The following is a 12,352-nucleotide window of genomic DNA, read 5'->3' as shown; positions in this document are numbered from 1 at the left end:
GTTATTCACAAAGGCCAAAGTATGGAACGAAGGGAGAAACAGAAGGTTTGGTAAGTACATACGGAGGTGTAGACCTACACCACAGTCTTCAGCGAAGGAAATTCTCCTGCAGCCTACCGCGTGGATGAACCTCGAAGACATTACGCTCAGGGAAATAAACCAGTCCCAAGAGAACAAAGACTGTTTGATTCCACTTGTATGACTTCCCCAGAGCAGTCAAGTCTATAAAGACAGAAAGTAGAACGGTGGTTGTCAGGGGCCGAGAGGCGGGTGGGAGCTGGGAATTATTGTTTAATGGGTATATTGTTTTATGGGAAGGCAGAAATCTCTGGAGATGGGTGGTGAGGATGGTTGCACAATGTGAATGTGCCTAATACCTCTGAACTGTACACTTAAAAATGGTTAAAAATATGCATTTTGTGTTATGGCGTACATAACCATCACCATGCTTGTGTGTGTATATATATATAAAATATATTTATATTTATTTTATATTTATATTCATATATATATAATTTCTCAAGGGACTCAAGGCCTGTCAGGGGCCTCTGGTCATTCCCATGCCCAGCACAGTAACTTGGTACCCCGTCGGTACCCCATCCATGTTTATTGATATGGGGGGGGCATAAAGTTGACGGTGGGGGCACCTGCAGGCAGGTCTCAGGCTGGACCGCGTGCCAACTCATCTCTTGCAACATATCCCAGCTTTCCCTGTACCTGCTGCTTCCCTGGAGGGGGCCTCCAGCTGTCTCCCCGGGGCTGTGGGGAGACCCCTTGCCAGCCCCAGTAAGAGAGCATCCAAGAATGATGGGGACTTGCCTGCCGCATGTGCTATGTGGGTCACACAAAAGGAAATACTTGTTCTCAATGTTACCACGAGGCCCTGGAAGTTCTGAGAGTATCAAGTTTTTAGAGTCACACACCTACCTACCTCTATGATGTTGTGTTTGTGGTCTTTGGAGGAAGGAGACCAATGAGGTGATTGCCATAGGTTCTTTTCATCTCTATAGTATTACAACTTTCACAACCAGACAAGATATGTGGGGGCAGGGTGTGGGGGGAATGAGCTCCTACTTCTGTCAGGAAAGGAGCAAAACCGAAACAAAACATAGTATCAATACCAAACACAGCCCGTGTATTTAGGTCCTTCCTCAAAAGCTTATACCTGCTAAGAGCCCCAACTCCTCCGGGCTTCCATGACTTTATTCATCGAATTTACCTCGCTTAGAGGGATAGTCTTTGGGAATGAGAGTAAACTGCAGGTTGCAGAGTGTGTTTCTTTCTCCTGAGCCATGCACACAGGCTGGGAGGGCTTTCCGAGTGACCTGGCAGGTGTCAGGTAGCTGGACCACTTACAAGAACGTTTAGGAACACAGACTCTGCCCATATGTGGGAACAGCACGAGTCTGAGGTCTGGTTCTTCCCACTCTAGTGTGACGGCTCTGGCCTGTTACTTAACGTTTTGACTGTCAGTGTTTCTGGCGATCAAAATAGCAAAAATTATACTATTTACAGCCTTGTTGAGAGGACTGAAGGGGATAATTGGCACGAGAATATTTACGGCAGTATCACAGCTCACAGCTCACATTTATAAAGGCTGATCCCTATGCACCAGTAACAGTTCAAAATGTTGCCCGAGTATTTAATTTAGGGAACCATCGCCCCTTTCACTGTAGAACCTGAGTGCTGAGGTGTAGTGAATATGGTAAGTGGGAAGTGGTAGAGGTGGGATTTGGACTCAGAATTTGTTTCCCCCATGCTCTGCCGCCTGAAAATTATGTTCTCATGTGAAGCTGGGATCACCATGCCTTCACGAAATCACTACCCATTCTGCGTGTGCACACACGTGCACACACCTCTTCTGCACCTCTCCCTTCCTCCCCCTTCCGTTTATTTATCTTCAGGGAGGGAGGGAAGAAGAAATCTGGGGACACGGGATCACCAGGCAAAACTGAAATGACCTTTTGGGTGGACACACACTGGTTGTGTTCCTGGATGGCAAATCCTGTTTTCCTCTCTCCCTTCCCCATCTCAGTCCCCCCGCGGAACAAGCATTGGCTTTGCAACTGACATGCCCAGTGCAGGTTAGACTGGAGGAGCAACGTTTTTATTTTTTTTTATTTTTAAAGATTTTATTTATTTATTTGACAGACAGAGATCACAAGTAGGCAGAGAGGCAGGCAGAGAGAGAGGAAGGGAAGCAGGCTCCCTGCTGAGCAGAGAGCCCGATGCAGGGCTCGATCTCAGGACCCTGAGATCATGACCTGAGCCGAAGGCAGAGGCCTTAACCCTCTGAACCACCCAGGCGCCCCGGGGCAACGTTTTTAAAACAGAGACAACAGCCTTGGACTGTCTTGAATGTGGCAGAAAATTTACTTCTTTTCCTTTCATTTCCCATACCAAGCTGCAGAGTTATAATTAGGTATCATGTAGTCCTAATTAGCCCCATTTGTAGTCCCTCTGGACCATGTTCTGTCTGTTGAGGCACAGAGGCTAAGTTTCCATCCCCCTTCGGATACTTCCTTCTTTCTGTTTCCATTCCCATTCTTCCCCTCCACTGTAGGTGCTCCCTGCTGTAGCATGGAACTGTCAAACGTTGGGGGTACAGGCAAGGGCACTGGGGGATAGGGGAGCAGAGCATTCTTCCCCTCTGGGAAGCCCTCAATATGGCATTGTTGCTTCAGGTAGAATTTCTTTCCGTGAATCGGCTCTTAGCACATTCAGAGATTTCAGAAATTTTTGCCACTAATGACTCTTACGCATATGTTATCCTCATGTTGAAGTCTTTCTCATTTTATCAAAGAATTAGTAGCTTATGGCATGAAGACTGCTTATCTCTCTCTAGGCCCCAAGCTGTTTTTCTTCTCAAGGGTGAGTTCTGAGTGGACAGATCTTTTCCTGTGAATCATGCTTCCTTCTGTGATATTCTGCTTTTTGCCATACCGGTTAGATCTGAAGTCTGGTTTATCTGTGTGCATACGCGTATCTCGCAGCCTACGAATGTTGTCTCATCTGCAGCATGCCATCTGCACATTTCCAAGAAATCCACCTCTGTAGATTCTTATCCTCTGTCATCCATTCAGAATCCCACATCATGGTAAAACAGGAGCCGCTTACTCCCTGGTGCTATGAAGGCAGGATGGGGGAACCTCAAAGAAGAGAGATTGTCATGGAGTCAAGGTTTATCCCATAACAGAGCCCAGCTATGCAACGCAGATCTATACTAGAAGGCCGAAGGAAACTGAGACGTGGGAGATTTAAAGTTTATCTAAAGTGTAGCCCATAACTCTTTGGGCCATTCCTGCCCAGAAATGGCAGATTCTGTATTTCTGAAAACAAGAAGAATGTGTGGGTATAAATTTGCTCAGGGTTTAGATTGAGGGGCATGACCATGGACTTCAGATCAGAAAGACCTGGCTTCTGTCCTTTGTGAACTCTGTGACCCTAGGAAAGTTACTTAATTTCTCTAGGACTCAGTTTCCTCTCCTATAAAACAAATAAATTAGACTAACAGTACATAGTCCCTAGGGCTGTATAATAGTTGGGATAACTAATAGTTAAGTTTGGTTGTGAATGATCGAAAACCTAATATATCCGTTACTGTTACAAGAAGGACACTTACTGGGCACCTGGGTGGCTCAGTGGGTTAAGCCGCTGCCTTCGGCTCAGGTCGTGATCTCGGGGTCCTGGGATCGAGTCCCGCGTCGGGTTCTCTGCTCGGCAGGGAGCCTGCTTCCTCCTTTCTCTCTGCCTGCCTCTATGCCTACTTGTGATCTCTCTCTGTCAAATAAATAAAATCTTAAAAAAAAAAAAAAGAAGGACATTTACTACTCTTCATGTAAAAGTCGGTCAGTGGCTTAGGGATGATATGATGAATGTGTGCTCTCCAGGACATAGGCTGCTTTTATCCTTGTGTTCTGTTATCCTCAACCTAGGCCTCTACTTCATGATTCAAGATGGCTCCTCAAGCTACAGCCCTTAAAGTGTTCATTCCAGCCACTGGGGAAGAGAAAAGAGGAAGAGAAGGAGGAGGACCTACCCCTTCCCTTTGACCCCTTCCATTTATAAGTGATTGGCTGGACCTTAGTCTGACAACCAGTTGTAATGGAGGCTGGAAATGTAATTTTTTCCTCAGGGCAGTCATGTGCTTAACTAAATGATGGAAGTTCTTTACTATCAAAGAGGGGGAAATGGGTATTGGTCCACATAACTAGCAGTCTGCCGCAGATCTTCGTGAGATTTAAATGAGATGAGGCCAATGGAGGGCCGAGCACAGACTGAGCACCATATCACTCCATCATCATTTTCATCATCCCCAGGAGAATGGAGGGAGTACTTCGAAACCATCACCAGATCTCTTTCTTCTAACCTTGTCTCATTAACAATGTCACTCTTATCCATCTCCCTTCTAAGACCCTATCCGCTTCATCTTTTATGAAGGTCAGACACCTATACCTTATGAAATAAAACAATGCAAAAGGAAAGTAAGGGAACGGTGGACACAGGATTCAAGATAATGGTTATTTTTGGCTGGGAAAACAGAGGTAGGTTGGGGTGGAGATGGAGGAACCACATAGTTATTTCATGTCAAAGCTCTAGTCTTTATTTTGGGCAGGGGATTCACAGGTGCCTCTTGCATTATTAAAAATAACTGATAGCCAAAGCAAAGTAGAGGTACCTGGACCAATAATGAAGCTGTGTCGTGAATCAAGGATTAAAATTAATCTGACTCTATGCATGTGAGGTCTTTTCATTGGCTTTGTGGGTACAGTATTACATGGCTTATGTGTCTGCATGTCAATACTAGACAAAAATAATACTTTTTATTTGCGTAGACTTCTAATTTTCAAAGTGCTTCTACACATCCATAAAAACTGCTTAGAAAGTTCCTTACACATCATTGAGAGCGTGGCATTGTACGTGTAGGACTACGGACTTCTGTGTCCTAAGGGAAAATAATTTATTTTATTCTTATAGTAGCTATATGAGGTCGGCAGGACAAATGTGTTGTCGCTTTTCACAGATGAGAGAGAAGGAACTGAGCGGGGGAAGGGACTCCAGAAGTTATGAGTAGTTGGCCTGGAAGGGAATGTGAGGTTCCAGGTTATGTGAGGTTATGAGTAGTTGGCCTGGAAGGGAACTTACGACTGGATCTCTTGCCGAGTGCTTCCCCCTTTATCCCCGCTCACTGCGGTTCCTATGCATCCATTAGGCATGTGCTCCATGCCAGGCACCTTGTGCTGATGGGTTTGTGTTCATGTAGGTGTGCGTTTTGTATGCAGCTTATGTAACTTCTATGCACATGCACACGAACCTGCCCTTGGAGTCCTTGTGTGCCCTGAGGCCTGCACGGCCCATGTAACTGAGTGAGGGATCCCCAGCGGCGGTTTCAGTTGCTTGTTATTCCTGGGTCACTGGGCTTCAGCATCTCCCAGAGTCCTAGCTAGTTAGGAAGGTAGTTGTGATATCAGGAATAGATCCCCAAGCAGGGGCACAGAACAGAGGAGCCAGCCAGCCATGCTTTAATGATAATAATAATAATATTTGATATATAATATATAATATAATAATGATAATATTATATAATATATAATATATTATATATAATAATATATAATATAGTAATAATAATAATAATATTTCCTGATAATTTATAGTTTATGAAGGGTTCTCTTAAATAGGAGCTCATTAAATTCTCACTCAGCCCTGAAAGTCAAGGTTATTGTTTTTCTCATTTGTTCAGATACAAAGAGAGGTTAAACGGCTTACTCATGGTAATCCAACTTGAGGATGGATTTGAACTCAGGTCACTTGTCTCTAAAACTCTGTTCTCTTTCCCCTGTGCCTTTCTATCTCCGAAAGGGTGAAGAGCTTATCTTCTTTCTAGCCATGTGGAGAGAAGCAGGTGAAAACTCAATGCCAAGCACTGGGAAGCCCCCAGTGACACTCTTCTGTGGACAGAAAAAGACCAACTGGGAGCAGCCCCAGACCAGGAACCTTTCATCAGCAGAGAAAGAGCCTGAGCAGCTGAGCAGCTGGAGCTTTCTACTTCCCCATCCTTGCATCGTCCCTCTCTCAGTCCCTGGGTATCTTCCATGTGTGCCTTGGTGACCTGAGAGGGGAAGGCGGTCTCCAAACTCCGTGGCCTGAGGTGGTCTCTGTGTTTTTGAAGAGTAGGGGGGTGGGGTGGGGGAGACTCTAACCACATCTGCCCTCAGCTGCTGCAGCTGGGAGGCGAATCCCTCCACCTCCAGCTCCCAACCCGCGTCTATGCCGCTTTCGCCACATTGTTTTATTATACCTGCCTGTTTTCTTCCCTATCGATTAACACCACTTACCCCTGTGAGGCTGGGCAGGGCACCTTGTACACAGTTAGTTTGTCCCCTAAATTCACTCTGCTTCGAAAGAGCCAATATCTTTGTCTCCATTCCAGCCCCATGGAATGAACTCTGCTGCTCAGCCTGGAAAGAATTGTACTGTTCTGGAAGGGTAACTCCTGCCTTTTGCTCCACCTCTCACTCCTTCTGGAGTGTTGGGGGGACACATTAGGGACCACATGTGGCCATAGCTCAAGCCCCATTTTAAATTTTGGGTTATCAGTAATCACACTGAAGTTTTGTCTTCACCTGTCTGGTTCCTTTGTCTTATTTCTCAACTGTTCTACCAGTCAGAGCCGGGAAGAGGTCAGCAGGCTTGTGTTTGATGATCACCCCCCACACCCAACAGCAGCCTCTATTCAGAGGGTCCCCAGTCACCTGCCCTGGGCTGCTATAGGCCCAGCTAGATCCTTGGTATCTTCCTCAGAGGTATAGGGCTAATCTGGACTAGAGCTCGACTTCTTAAAAATACCCACTTCTGGGGCACCTGGGTGGCTCAGTGAGCTAAAGCCTTCGGCTCAGGTCATGATCTCAGGGTCCTGGGATCAAGCCCCACATCAGGCTCTGTGCTCAGCAGGGAGCCTGCTCCCCCAACCTCTGCCTGCCTCTCTACCTACTAGTGATGTCTGTCTGTCAAATAAATAAATAAAATCTTAAAAAAAAAAACCCATTTCTCCTAATGGTGCCAGTTCAGGGACTAACTCCTCCACGCTGCAGATCAGAACCTAGCTCCCAGACCTTCCTTTTTGTTGCGTTGTCTTATCTAATTCTCTCCATACCTGGTGGAAAGGTACTGCTATTCTTCCCACTGAGGGAGAGGAGAAATGGCTGGGTCAGGATCACACAGGAAGTCTGAAGGTCAGTCTAGCCTTTTCCCACTCAGTTTCCTTTTTATTTCATTTCATTTTACTTTTTTTTAAAGCTCATTTATGTGAAAAAAAAGTTCAAAGTTATAATTGCTACATTCTTCATAGTTACACAGTGATAAATCTTTAACTGAAAAACAAATGTATGAGAAAAGTGCAACACTCAGAGGAAAATGGTCTGGAAAATATTTAATATTTGCCTCACACCCATGTTGAGGACGAAGGCCCTCGGTAATTCGGTAATTTTCGGTCACTCCTGCTCACCCCGAGATCTCCAGTGGCTAACACTAGTCAGCTACCCCTCGCCTTCAAAATACACCCCTTCTCCCAATTGGCGGCTGCGGTCTAAAAGACACGCACAATTGGAAGAAAGTGGCTCTTCCATCTGAATTATACAGCCACTTTCATACACCTCCCTCTTCCCTTAGCGCGGTTCGGATAGGTTACGAACTTGGCTTTCTCAGCCCCCATTCCCTGCCCTTCAGCCCCTCCAGCCCCAAGCCCGCAGCCCCCGCCCTCCGCACTCCGGATGCCTCGCGTCCTCCCCTTTAAGGCCAGCCCCTCCCCCACGCCCACACCTCCCCGGCCCCGCCCCGCCTCCCCAAGCCCAGCCCCTCCGACCCTCCCCTTTAAGGATCGGCCCCGGACGCAGACGAAGCTGTGACGCGGCCGCCGGCCCCCGGGCTGGGTACATTGTCGCGCGGCCGCTTCCCCCCCGGGCCGGGCCCCCGCCGTCCCGCGGTCCCCCGAGCGCCAGGCCCCCGGGGGGAGGGTGGGAGGGAGGGAGGAGGGCTGGTGGGCGGCAGCGGCGCACGGCGGGACCCACGGAGCCCCGCGACCCGCCGAGCCTGGAGCCGGGTCGGGGCGGGGAAGCCGGCTCCAGCCCGGAGCAAACTTCGCAGCCGGGCGGGGGGTGGCGGGGACCCCGTCCGGAGCCGGAGGAGGGGGCGGCCGCGGGCCCTACCCCCTCTGCTCCCGCGTCTCCGGGCACCATGCTGTCCAACTCCCAAGGCCAGACCCCGCCGGTGCTGTTCCCCAACCCGCCGCCGCCGCCGCCGCCGCAGCCCCCCGCCCCGGCCCAGCCTCACCCCCCGGCCCAGCCGCCGCCGCTGCCCCCGCAGCAGTTTCCCCAGTTCCATGTCAAGTCGAGCCTGCAGATCAAGAAGAACGCCATCATCGACGACTACAAGGTCACCACCCAGGTCCTGGGACTGGGCATCAACGGGAAAGTTTTGCAGATCTTCAATAAGAGGACCCAGGAGAAATTTGCCCTAAAAGTAAGTTCGGGGGCCGGGGGAGGGGAGGAGGGGCACGGGGGGAGGCTCCCGGGGACGACCCCCGCCCCCGCGCTCCGGAGCGGCCCGGGCGCACAGTCGCCAGGCGCGATCGCGCCGACCCTCCCCGGACCCCGTGTCAGTCTGACCCGGTCGCCGAGGAGTGGCCGCGGCTCCGCTGCCGGTCCCGGCGCCCGAGCGGAGCCAAGTGCGCGGCAAGGGGCCGGCGGGCCGCGGGGAAGGTCAGGTCCGCGAGGACCACGCCGCCCGACCGAGTTTCCGGTCACCTCCGGGTGTGAGTGGCGGGACCCGAAAGCACTCGTGAGGACTCTGCCATTTTGGGGTTTGAGCGGGATCCAGCCGAGGCGCAACGGTTGGCTTCGGGACCACTTCTGCTAATTTCACCCCGGCTCAAGGAAGTGATTTTCGGGGGTTGTGGTTCCCCATCCTCTCGTCCCTCCTTTCTTTCTTTCTGCGGGCACAAAAGGCCCATTACTCATTGAGCTGGTTGGTCGGTTAGTTTGGAGAAGTCGGATCGCTGAGGTTTATTTAGCCTCGCTCCTTATTTGGGAGCCGGAATGTGTGATTTCACTTCCCTGGGCCTCCCGAGCGCGGCCGTGCCGCCTTGGGGCGCGCCGGCCCGGGAGGTGCCAGGCTGGAGATTCCGCGGGGACACCGCCCCCCGGGCGCGGGGGAGGGACTGTTTTGATCCGAGAGCAGGCTCTCCTCCTACCTTCAGTGCCTGTGAGGCTCCAGATGGGAGGCCAGCAGGCTCCGGCGCGATGTCTGCTGTTTCCATAGCTCCATTGATCATTGTGAACCCGGTCTCTAAACCGCGGCTGGGCCGGGTGCTGATGCCGCAAATCGGGGATGGCCGCTTGAGCCCTGGACATAGGCGATTGGTGGACAGTAGGAGGGAGCGTTATCCTTGAGCTGAGGAAACCCAACCTCTTTTTTCTTTTCTTTTTTTTTTTTTTTAAGGGGGTGTGGTGGTTGGGGGTGGGGTGGGGATGAGGATTTAAGAGAGAATACCTATTTCAGAAGTTAAACAGAATGGACTTGGAGGTCTGATGAGATGGGTGGGTCCCCAGTGCTGTGTGAGCCAGTGTTCAGGGTCACTAAAAAGGTTTTCCCCTCAGACAGGTTTCAGATCAAACCACATCTCTAAAGGTGACACAAACAGGCCTGTTTCCCCTGGGGCGTCTTAATGATTGGAGGAGGAGAAAAATACTTCCTGTGTTATATTTTTCTCCTCCCCCTGGCTGCCCCCCCCATCCCCAACCAGCTGTATTTCAGCTATTAATACAAAACTCAGATAGGTGTGATGGGTGGAACTGTTGGAATATATAATAAAATGTAATAAAATGTAATAAAACTCTGGCACTTTGAGGCTCCAGTTGCAGAGAGCAAGCAGATCCGATTTCCAGATTTTAAGGCCTCTATAATTATTTCCTTGATGCTTGCATCCTCCTTGGGTGGGGAGAGCTTTCAGCTAGCCCCAGCACTGTCAGATTGTTCGGCTTTTACTCTAAGCTGTTGCTGTGGGCTTTTTGGTGGTTGTGCCTTAGACCACTTTTTCCATAGTCATAAGCGGGGACCGGGAGGAGGAGTGGTGGTTTAACTGTGGCTCTGACCTTGGGGAGTAGAGTTGAGTGAAGACTCTGACCACAGTTAACCTGTACCGGTGAGGACGTGACAGCCGTTCTTTCTGGGAGAGTTTTCTATCCCTCTGAGAGGCCATCTGCCTTCACCCATCAGCAGTTTGGGGACGAAGGCTGTTCATTCCCTTGGATAGCTGAAATATTGTATAAAGACTTCAGAACAAAAGCTCTCCACTTCTTTTTATTCTATATAATGACACAGAAAACCACACGCTAAAATGTTTAAGAGTGGCAATTCAGATTTCTGTTGTAATTTAGATTTCTGTTCTTGTTATGAATAGGACAGAGATTTGGATATTCCCCTCCTGTAAATAGTTTTGAAAGGAAAAATCTGGCAGTGTTTTAAATAGCACTCATAATTCATCTTTCTCAGGTTAGAAGTGGGTGAAGATTGAAGTCAGTCTGTTTTGACAGGCAGTCTGCGCCCAGATCTTATAAGTTGACTCAACTGTTAAATTGTAGATTCCCACACATCTTTGTGTAAAAACTTAATAATAGTGGAAGAAAGAAGGTATGAGGCATTCTGAGACCGACAGCAGTGTCGACAGCACTTCCATATCCAAATATTGGCTAAGACATAATTACAGCTTGTGGGGGGAAGCTGGTCCAAAGAATCCTGTTTGAGACATACACCAAAGAGATTTCTAGATCTTGAATCTTGATGAACTTAACCTTAGGTGCTGAGCAGTGGAATGGTTTTCAAAACCAGGAGTGTTTTGATTATAAAACAAGGGGGCTGGATGTTGTGGGCTAGGATGGGTTGCCCCATTGGGAAAGTGACTGAGGAAAAAGGGATCAGACCTTTACTCTATGTGTGTTAGGTCGTTCCTGGGGATTTGAGACAGGAGCTGTAGGACTGGGGCACGGTCTCAGATGGGGTTCTTTTTTTTTTTTTTTTTTTTTTTTTTAAAGATTTTATTTATTTATTTGACAGAGAGAAATCACAAGTAGATGGAAAGGCAGGCAGAGAGAGAGAGAGGGAGGCAGGCTCCCTGCGGAGCAGAGAGCCCGATGCGGGACTCGATCCCAGGACCCTGAGATCATGACCTGAGCTGAAGGCAGCGGCTTTAACCCACTGAGCCACCCAGGCGCCCCACGGATGGGGTTCTGATCTCTGCTGCTTCACGGCTCCGAGAGTGGATGGGAGGTTGTGGTTAAGAGGTCTGGTGACCTCTTAGCCCTCTTGAGGGAAATGAGTACTTTAAAAAAAAACAAAAAGTCCCATCTTGTGCTGCTGCTTTTCTACCTCCACCTCACAGAGCTAACATATCAGGGCTTTTAGTGGGTGCCGTGACCTCACCTCGCCATCTCTCCTGGCTGCTGTTGCTACGTTCTGAGTCATACTCGCACTTGCTCAGAGCCGGAAGGGACTTCAGAGGTCATCTCATCTAACCCCCTTGTCTTGCAGATGAAAAAACCAAGACCCAGAGCAGAAATCACTTGAGGTCATAGAGCCATGCACTTGGCCGAGGCAGGATTAGAACTTGGGACGCCCGACTCCCTGTCTCAGGCCCCTTCCCACTTCATAACTGCAGTGGCGTCCACAGGCCCAGACCTGGGGTTGGCTGCTGCTCCAGAGCTCCTCAAGCCTCAGGAGCTGCTCTCTGACCCCCTTGACTGTTCGGTATTTATTGTTGGGCTGTTGGGCAAAGGGGTGCCGGGTGGGTATTTATTGCGTCCCCAGCAGTAACCCCCAAAGTTGGAGGGGCAGCTTATGTACCAACTCAGCAGCTTCATGAGTTTTAAATTAGGTAACCAGCTTTAAAAAAAAAAAAAAAAAAATATATATATATATATATATATATATATATATGCCACCTCCACACCTTTTAGGGAGTGTTTGAAAGAAATCTTATTATTTTTTGTAGAAGAACGTAGGAACCATATTAACTGTTTCTTTGGTAAGGACACCTAGTCTCAACCCACTTGTGTAATAATTGGTTGTATGCCCCCTGGGGTTCCTCAGCTGCTTCCTGCTTCACTGTGTCATGGTGACTCTTGGGTATTAGCTGAACAAATTTAATTAAAGCTGGCACTGTTGTCCCTCTCTGCTGCATGACTCTGATTAGTTGAAGGGTGCTGTTGCTTTACAAAATATAGAATGTTGTCATACCTTACCTCTGTTTATCTTTCCATTGCATGGATTAGAGAGAAAACAAGGTCCTGTGATGTCT

The 12,352-nt window shown here is 48.9% G+C and overlaps 1 protein-coding gene and 1 long non-coding RNA gene across 2 annotated transcripts in view; one reads left to right on the top strand and one right to left on the bottom strand.

Annotated features, from left to right (window-relative positions):
• Positions 1-2,354: 2,354 nt before the first annotated feature.
• Positions 2,355-11,039, bottom strand: LOC309849407. Its single transcript, XR_014303689.1, has 3 exons — positions 9,550-11,039; positions 9,251-9,402; positions 2,355-3,149 (listed from the first exon to the last, which is right to left on the bottom strand). It is a non-coding gene; the product is annotated as an uncharacterized lncRNA (long non-coding RNA).
• The window catches only part of MAPKAPK2 (MAPK activated protein kinase 2), a 45,942-nt gene continuing 41,480 nt past the window's right edge, over positions 7,891-12,352 (top strand). The window contains exon 1 of the mRNA XM_082701920.1: positions 7,891-8,520. Coding sequence (XP_082558046.1) covers positions 8,236-8,520 — 285 coding nt within the window. The 5' untranslated portion in view covers positions 7,891-8,235. The remainder of the gene's footprint in view (positions 8,521-12,352) is intronic.

Source organism: Mustela nivalis (genome assembly GCF_964662115.1).
Source record: "Mustela nivalis genome assembly, chromosome: 16".
Lineage (NCBI taxonomy): Eukaryota > Metazoa > Chordata > Mammalia > Carnivora > Mustelidae > Mustela > Mustela nivalis.
The sequence above is the reverse complement of the archived record's forward strand: the minus strand, read 5'-3'. Positions and strand labels throughout refer to the sequence as shown.